The 9,480-nt window shown below is 34.5% G+C and overlaps 1 protein-coding gene across 1 annotated transcript; it reads right to left on the reverse strand.

The window, feature by feature from the left end:
* Positions 1 to 1,147: 1,147 nt before the first annotated feature.
* LOC123531246 (uncharacterized) lies at positions 1,148 to 2,483 on the reverse strand. Its single transcript, XM_045312049.2, has 2 exons — positions 2,102 to 2,483; positions 1,148 to 1,575 (listed from the first exon to the last, which is right to left on the reverse strand). The coding sequence occupies exons 1-2, from the start codon at positions 2,412 to 2,414 to the stop codon at positions 1,160 to 1,162; spliced, it is 729 nt and encodes a 242-aa protein (XP_045167984.2). The 5' UTR covers positions 2,415 to 2,483; the 3' UTR covers positions 1,148 to 1,159.
* Positions 2,484 to 9,480: the final 6,997 nt, after the last annotated feature.

Consider the following 9,480-nt stretch of genomic DNA (forward strand, 5'->3'; position numbering starts at 1 on the left):
TTGTTTTACAATAGTTTATCTATAACTTAATATATTAAGATCAATTAATGTTCAGATAATGTTTCAATGTCAATATGAAGAAAGTTTTCCTTATCTCAATAGAGGCTATGCGCCAATTCTATCCCAAACAAGAGCGACATATTTAGACGTTTTAAGAGCATGGTTAATTATAATAATTTCTAAAATCAACTGTCATAGCAAATAATTTAGTATTCAATTATCCTTGAAAGACTTAGCCTAGCTCTTTTCGAATAGACAGTCTGGTTCTTTAACGTGCCCGGTGTATAGCATCGATACACGCGAAGCCGTCTTTCCTGGGAAGAACCAGTACAGGCCTCTAGTTAGGTGGGAGACACTCAAGAGCATCTCAGAAATTTCCAGTGCCTGGACCGGGATTCGAACTCCGGACCTCTGGATTGACAGTCAAGCGTGTTACCACTAGACCACCGGCCCACCTATTATAAGATTAGAACTGAAGTGTCTCACTACTATGTTATTTCCTTTGTATATGTATACATTGTATTTCATCCTGTCGCATCATCACTAGCACTTTCTGACAACAAAGAAAAATATCTTTTATACCAACAGAATCCAAGTTTGTATTATATGACTATGTTGACTTGAAAAGTTTAATTTTTGTTTCCTTGATTCAACGGTCAATAACGGAGCTAGTAACTAGTAAAAGCGAGTCCCAATCTGCCGTCAAAATTATTCGTTTCCATATTGTAAACAAGCACTTTTATTAAATGTATTACTAAAACTTTCTCATACAGAATTTATAAATTTCTTCGAAATCAACGCTCAAATATTTCCCCGGCAAACACTGAAATAACAGAGACATCAGAGACAAGTCCGTATTTTTTGACGTAAATTGTGTCATTGTCAAGTTAATTAATGTTATTCAGTCGTAATATCCAACGCTATTTGAGCTGTGCCATGGGAAAACCAACATAGTGGGTTTGCGACCAGCATGAATCCAGACCAGCCTGCGCATCCGCGCAGTCTGGTCAGGATCCATGCTGTTCGCTAATGGTTTCTCTAATTGCAAGAGGCTTTGAAAGCAAACAGCATGGATCCTGACCAGACTGCGCGGATGCGCAGGCTGGTCTGGATCCAAGCTGGTCGCAAACCCACTATGTTGGTTTTCTCATGGCGCGGCTCATTTGTTGTTTAACAAAACTCCACTAAACATGTTCCACTCATAACCTGCTTCTCGCAATGCATTACCATTAGTAGAGATCGCTTTCGTATACACGCCGTCATCTTTTCGAAGGTAAACGATAGCAGTGGCACTGTTGCAAAATCGCTGTGAAGAGTCATATAGAAGTGTGTTAGTTACGGCTGTAGATTCAACATATATCGCATAATGAATATATTTAGTACCGCTTGCTAAGCAAAGCTGAACATTGAACAAATAAGTTCCAGAGACAGGAGCCGTGAATATCCCAGTTTTGTTGTCGTAAGAATTCGCTGAATCGTGCAGTGTAACTGTGAAAACGATCTTGTCTCCAGACTTTGGATTGATTGTAGATGGATTCCTTGATTGGAATGCAATAACTGGGATAGAAACTGAATCTACACAAAAAAAAAGAAGAAAAATCAAACACGTTGATAAACATGTAGAATAACATTTATACTTACTGTTTTTCTTTCACAAATTTGTTAAGTTTCGACTAAAAACGAGTAATGTATATTATCTGCTAGACATTTATATGACACGTCGTGTTTTGCATGATTTTTAGATTATAAAAATACTTATAACGCGACAGAAAAGACAATATATTGTCAAGTATTTCATTCATTAAATTGACGATACTTTTCTTTTCATTTTTTTTTAAAATTTGCACCAACCATATTTTGTCCCGCGTACCTGACTACTGCTTCAGTGAATTCAATTTATTGAGTTACGACACAAATCTTCAAATCTTGGTACGTCATATAAAATAATTATAACCCGACTTCCACATTAAATACATAGTACACAACTCTTGATATGGCTTCAACGAATAATTTATGACACAGAGTTAGCATCAATATGCATATGTGCATTGCAAAAGTTAAAATCGGCGAACCTTGAGTTAAGAGACGGAAAATAACTTACCTTTTAAGATTCTAAAATCTTCAGATCGGTTTTCTAAGTCCAGTCTGTTTTGTTCTTTTATGCCATTGAACTCAGTTGAGAGCGTTTCTTTGAAGTTTTCCAGTTCGTTTAACATATCCATAGTACGCTTCTGTGTGTTCTCCATTTCCGACTTAAGTCTTTCCATTTGGAACTCCAAATGAATTATTTTCTTTAAAGTTTGTTCTTCATAGTGAAATTTGGAGCAATGTGGCTCTCCATGAGTCTTACCTTGTAGCAGAAGGATAATCAAGATAAATGTTCTGAGACTGTGGACAGTCTTACAATATTTCATATTTATATTTGTCTAAATGTTCCGAGTTTCTGTTAATGTTATTATATGTGCAACAGATACAATAGCTCTGGTTTTGTATCTGTCTTACACTGAATTATATTGTGTAACATTCAGTTAATGCTAATCTATAAGTAATCTCAACATAATTACACAGTGCTTATAATTATCAAAGGACAGTCCGCTTGGTAATTGTTCTAATTGTCTAAATAATTAGATTGCCTGATATGTTAATTCTTATTATGCTAGGTCATACGTTTACGCCCATTGTCACAAGACTGTTGCACAAACAGCTTTTAGATTTGAACATGTAACGGATATTAGTTACAACTAAACATGTATTATAATTGTAACAAGGTAATTAGTATCTAATTAGAAAATTCCGACCTAACGCTTATAACGCAAAGTGATTTTTGATAAATAAGAAATTTTGGTCCACATTTTTTTCCAGCGTTTCTTTCATAAATGCATTATTTTTCATGGTGCAAAGACATATAAGTACTTAAAATTTTTAACACAATATAAAAGGTATTAAAAACGTAAACATACCAAAATTTAAAATCCTCTAAACATCGCGGGAAATCGCATAATACTGCAAAACTGTAAAATTATCAGAATAAAAATCAAATTAGTATCATTCTTTAAATGCAAACAGTATATAGTTCGATCGTTCAATAGGTATTTCCCTTAAATATAAAATACAAGTTTAAACCAAAAAGGATATCTATCGTATATCAACCGTCCAGTCAAGAAATATCGCATGACAACATTTCAGCTTTCCCTAAAGGTATATGTAATCGCAGCATATGTCAGACAGTACTTGTCAGCTCTCTCCAAATTGAGCATCACAGGTTATGTCTGGCACCCCTTATAATCCCTTATCAGCTTTCTCGGAAGGGCGAATCGCTGAATATGTCATGCAACACCTTTCGGCTTTATCAAAAGGGAGACTCGCGAAATATATCACGAAGTACGTTAATTTACAGCTTTCCCAAATGGAAGAATCACAGGATTTGCCAGACAGCATCATCTGCATTCCGAAAGTGTGAATGGAGGGATATATTAGGCAACACTTACCAGCTTTCTCGAAATGGAGAATCGTAGACTATATCACGACTATTTATTACATATTTGCTTTCCCAAAAGGGAATCGCATAATGTCAGGCAGCACTTGTTTACTAATTTGAAAGAGTGAATCGCTGGATATATCAGGGCTCAGAAGAACTTATCAATTGTTCCGAAAGGGAGAAACGCAGGACATATCGGGTATTAAAACAAACATGTTATTTTAAAATTGAATCATACAGTTGTATCTATGAGTAAGGAGACCAGTTATTATCCGTAACTAATTTTGCGTTACTGCCAATATCTAAATAAATAAAAGGTAAGGTTAGATTTCCCGGGAGCACAGAGCACTTCAAACACTGCTATAGAGCAATCCATCGCAAAGTACGCCCACCACAAAAAGAAACTGAAACTAAGTTATGTGACACGGTTAAACAGAGTCACAACGGCCCTACGGCGCACGATTAATAAATCTCTGAGGGATGACTGTGTGCGCGACAGGTCCAGAGAAAGTTTCTCCGGAAATGATTAGAGGAATATCTTAGGTAGGAAAATCGAGATGGCCGCTGACTATTTAAAGCTGACCTTCTTTCTTAGATGAAATTATTTTTAGTGCATTTAAAAATGAACTTGCTAATTATTGACAACACCTGTCCTTACACAGAGCAAAAATGAAATTTGAACGAAAATCATTCGACGATTTTTGTGAAATCCAAATTCGTCGATTTAAGGGTTTGATTTACCCCAACCACTTTAAGAGCTGTGCTTACTACAAATGTCCATCCAGGAATTTTAATATAAAATTTTTTATGAATCAGGGAACATGAAAATATAAGTGAAAAATTTAACAATGTGAGTCTTCATCAACTTTAACTTGAAACAGAACGATAATCAAGATAAACGTTCTGTTACTATGAACAATAGTATACATTTCATACCCATATTGTTTTTCTAAATGTAGCAAGTTTCTGTTCATGTTGTTTAATCTGATGTTGATACAATAGCCCGCCCTTTAGATTTTTCTTTGTTTACCGACCTGGTATAAACCGCTGTTTTGAACTTTTTTTTCTTAATCGTTGTTTTGGGGTGTTGTGCTCTCATAACTTGAAATATGCCGGTATGCATTCTTACTGGATCTCTAACATAGTATCCAGTCTAAGAGTCTAAGAGTCTATTCTTACCCACCTGTGGTGGTAAATGTTACTTATGTCTTTTGATTGGTCATGTAAGTTAGCCACTCGAACAGATATCATCTTAGGAACATAAAGTTGTGCGCTCAAATTTAACATGTAATGGAAAAAGTTTCTTAAAATTGTTAGTTGCTGTGTAAATTTGTGTGCTCAAGTTTAACATGTAATGGAAAAGTTTTCTTAAAATTGTTAGTTGCTGTGTAAAGTTGTTTGATCAAACTTAACATGTAATGGAAAAGTTTTCTTAAAATTGTTAGTTGCTGTGTAAAGTTGTGCGCTCAAATTTAACATGTAATGGAAACGTTTTCTTAATATTGTTAGTTGCTATGTTATTTTTTTTACGTTTAAGTGTTTTTCTCCAGTTAGTCCTATTTTGGATTTCATTTTTCACGTTTTATCTCTATGTACAAGTATGTTGTTCCGGCAGTATAGCACTGTTTATTCCGTCCACTTCTTGGCGGTTAACCTATGCTAGTATATAATACTGAGTTTGTTATTCTGAACATTATGCGATCGGTACTTAAGCATCAATGGCGTATTTTGAATATAACACTTTATTTATTTCTATTATAGAAAATACCAGTGCTTTCCAGGTGTGAATAGTGTACAGTTACTGACCGTTATCAATTAGTTTCTTCCTAGTTTTCTCCGAGATTAGTAAAATGTATTGCGTCATTTATATGCGATTTAACCCTTACCATGCTGGACACAACTGAATCTGCCTTTGCGACCACTAATCTAATAAGATTAGTTTCGATGCAGCTTTATATGCACACCGAATTACACTACACATTTGTACCGGTTGAACATTTGCATATATACTAAAATCTGTTATCATGTCTCACAGTGACATTTTAATCTCTTTAACTTGTTGGGACCAGAGAAGCTGTATTTTTTCTCTATGTAAGTAAACTGGATGTCAGGGATACAATGAATTTTATGCAGATAATATTTGTATTAGGAGATATAATCAAATTCACAACAGTTTACTTTCCTATACATGAGATCCGTGAGAATACAAGTTCGTAAGGTTTATCGTGTATCAACCATTAACTATCCCTTGCGAGGGAATCGCAATATATGTCAGAACTTCTCAGCTTTATCGAAAAATGGAACCGCAAGTTGTGTCAGGCATCACTTATTGGCATTCTCGAAAGCGAGAATCGCTTTATATATCATGTTGACTTATCAGTTTTCTCGAAAGTGAGAATCACAGGTTCATGTCATGCACACTTATCAGCTGTCTCGAAAGTGAGAATTGCAGGCTACGTCATGTATCACTTATCAGCTTTCTCGAGACAGAGAACTGCATGATGTAACAGGCAGTACACATCAGCTTTCTCGAAAAAGAGAAACGCGGAATATGTTAAGTATCACTTTTCACCTTTCCCGAATTGCAAGATATATCGGACAGAACTTACCAGCTTTTTCGAAAGTGACTTTCCCATACATGAGATCCGTGAAAATACAAGTTCGTAAGGTTTATCGTGTATCAACCATTAACTATCCCTTGCGAGAGAATCGCAATATATGTCAGAACTTCTCAGCTTTATCGAAAAATGGAACCGCAAGTTGTGTCAGGCATCACTTATTGGCATTCTCGAAAGCGAGAATCGCTTTATATATCATGTTGACTTATCAGTTTTCTCGAAAGTGAGAATCACAGGTTCATGTCATGCACACTTATCAGCTGTCTCGAAAGTGAGAATTGCAGGCTACGTCATGTATCACTTATCAGCTTTCTCGAGACAGAGAACTGCATGATGTAACAGGCAGTACACATCAGCTTTCTCGAAAAAGAGAAACGCGGAATATGTTAAGTATCACTTTTCACCTTTCCCGAATTGCAAGATATATCGGACAGAACTTACCAGCTTTTTCGAAAGTGACTTTCCCATACATGAGATCCGTGAAAATACAAGTTCGTAAGGTTTATCGTGTATCGACCATTAACTATCCCTTGCGAGAAAATCGCAATATATGTCAGAACTTCTCAGCTTTATCGAAAAATGGAACCGCAAGTTGTGTCAGGCATCACTTATTGGCATTCTCGAAAGCGAGAATCGCTTTATATATCATGTTGACTTATCAGTTTTCTCGAAAGTGAGAATCACAGGTTCATGTCATGCACACTTATCAGCTGTCTCGAAAGTGAGAATTGCAGGCTACGTCATGAATCACTTATCAGCTTTCTCGAGACAGAGAACTGCATGATGTAACAGACAGTACTCATCAGCTTTCTCGAAAAAGAGAAACGCGGAATATGTTAGGTATCACTTTTCACCTTTCCCGAATTGCAAGATATATCGGACAGAACTTACCAGCTTTTTCGAAAGTGACATTACCTGTCCTTCTTACAATATAAAGGACCGCGGTGTATTGTTCAATCATGGCAGTCGTACACAATCAGACAATCTACATCACACTGCTTGTAAATTTTATGTTATTTACGTGTTGTTTTAACTGGCTAATTGACATGCGTCAAATTACAAACATCCGTTGAGATATTGACTGAAACACGAGGTTAATAATGAAGCTTTCATCATGAATGTCTCAAGTATGATTGAGAGCAAAAAGTACTTCACTGTTATTATCTAAAAAGACGATATGCGAGTAAATATCTTGTAAATATATCTGCTTTATTATTGAAAATCCAGATTGCTTTAGTTTTTTTTCGGTACTATTTTTGTGAAATCTATTTTCGTGAATTGATTAGTTTCGTACATCTGGTGAAAGATGAAATGAAAACTGTGCACAGAAGTATTCTGCCCAGTTATTCGCTTTCAGAAAGGGTTGTTGCCCCACTGCGTCCCACTATTTTTTTCTTTTCGTACTCGCTGTCTAAATGTCTTACTTTGTCTCTGTATTTTGTGCATATATATCCATACATATACTGCTATAAAGGTGATGTAAAAAGTAGACTTTTATTATTGAACTATATGCAATACTTCATTAACTATAGATAAATGAAATGTCACACATAGCAATAATTGTAAGGACATATCAATAATGTATACGAAAACAACAACAACAACAACAGAAAAAAATACCAAACAACAGCAAAAACAAAAACAACGTTTATCATTTACAGAGTTTACAGATAATTCTTTTACTTGCAGGCGTTATAGAATTATGAACTGTTTACTCTAGGTCATGTGCGCTCTTGAAAAAACGGAGCATTTTAGGGTATGATCTTATACAGATCAGCTCACGCGGAAAACCCACTTTCCGTCTTTCCTCGAAGGGAAAATCTCGCATAGCGAGGAATTTCTTCGAGTACTGCCTAATTCTGACTCAGAGTACCGACTGTTATAGTTTTATTACTTTAGCGGAATTTCGTCGAGTCACTCCGAGAAATTACTTGACGGAACTCCGAGTCCAAATATACAGGTAACACTTTAATGATTTCCGGTATTGTATGGCCACTCCGCGTGACTACCGAGTCTGTAGTAAACAATAAATCGGTCATTTCGAGTTCCGCGATATGATTTGACGAAACTTCGAGGCAGTATTTCCTTACTTACGGATTCTTTTTACATAATTAGCTTTTTTTTTTATTTGAATGTATGAAACTGTTGTGAATTTTGATATTGAAATAGTTTCTGACCATGCGAATTAGATTAAGTATATTTATTTATAATACACTAAATTATTAATCATACAAAATTAAACAAACTTTGAAATTACCGCCGTTAAAGGAAAGTGATTTGTTAAATTTTGATATTTAAAATAATTCTGACTTTGCGAATTAAATTTAGGAAAAAGTCGTGAAATTATTTATAATTTATGCACTAAATTAAAAATAATTTATAACTGGATAAACTTTAAAATAACACCCGCTAAAAGTAAATTGTTTAGTATGATATTGAAATACATGCGAGTTAGATTTAGAAGTAAATTTATTTAGAACGGAATAAATTATCAATCATATATAATTAAACAAATTTCCAAATGAGCGCCGTTAAAGAAAATTGCTTTGTTGTATGATGGTATAGAAATAATATCTGACTTTGCGAATTTAATTTAGAAATAAAGTCATAAAAATGCACTAAATTATGAATACTTTATAACTAGATAAACTTTAAAATTACGCCCGCTAGAAAAGTAAATTAAAAGTAAACAGAATTTCAAATAATTGCCGTTAAAGAATAGTGATTTGTTAAATATATTAATATTGAAATAGTTTTTGACAGTGCAAATTAAATTTAGAAATAAATTGATGTAAAATGCACTAAATTAGAAACTATATGATACTAGACAAACGTTAAGATAATGGCCGTGAAAGAAAAGTGACTTTTATTAATTAATAAAAATTATAGGAGAAATGATTAATTTTCATCAAGAAAGTGGTCTTTCTTGAATTCATTTGGAAGGAATTATAAATAGGATAAAAAATACTACTGCCGTATCCGCTCAAAAAGTAATAAAATATCATAAGTAAACAGAAAAATTTAATTATCTTAAAGTAAGATAAAAATACTTCAGTATTACTTTTATTTACAATTCAGCATTATTTTTATTTACAAATATTGTGTTATTTCGCGTATCACTATGTAAAATATAGCCACCCTGCTCCGAGTAATCTGAAATCTGTCCTCAAAGTTACTCGAAGGCTCATTTAAATTTGTATAGGTAATTAATTATTCGTCTCGGAGTCACTCGAATGAATTTCGTCAAGTGACTCGGAAACAAAAGAAACCAATATACAAATGTTGGTGTGTATTCCGCTAATTGGATTTCATCTCGAGTCACTTCGAGGACTTCCTTCGAGTGACTTCGCATAAATCCTCGGAGTCAGATAACGAAATTCCTTG

This window comes from Mercenaria mercenaria, chromosome 11, assembly GCF_021730395.1.
Source record: "Mercenaria mercenaria strain notata chromosome 11, MADL_Memer_1, whole genome shotgun sequence".
NCBI lineage: Eukaryota > Metazoa > Mollusca > Bivalvia > Venerida > Veneridae > Mercenaria > Mercenaria mercenaria.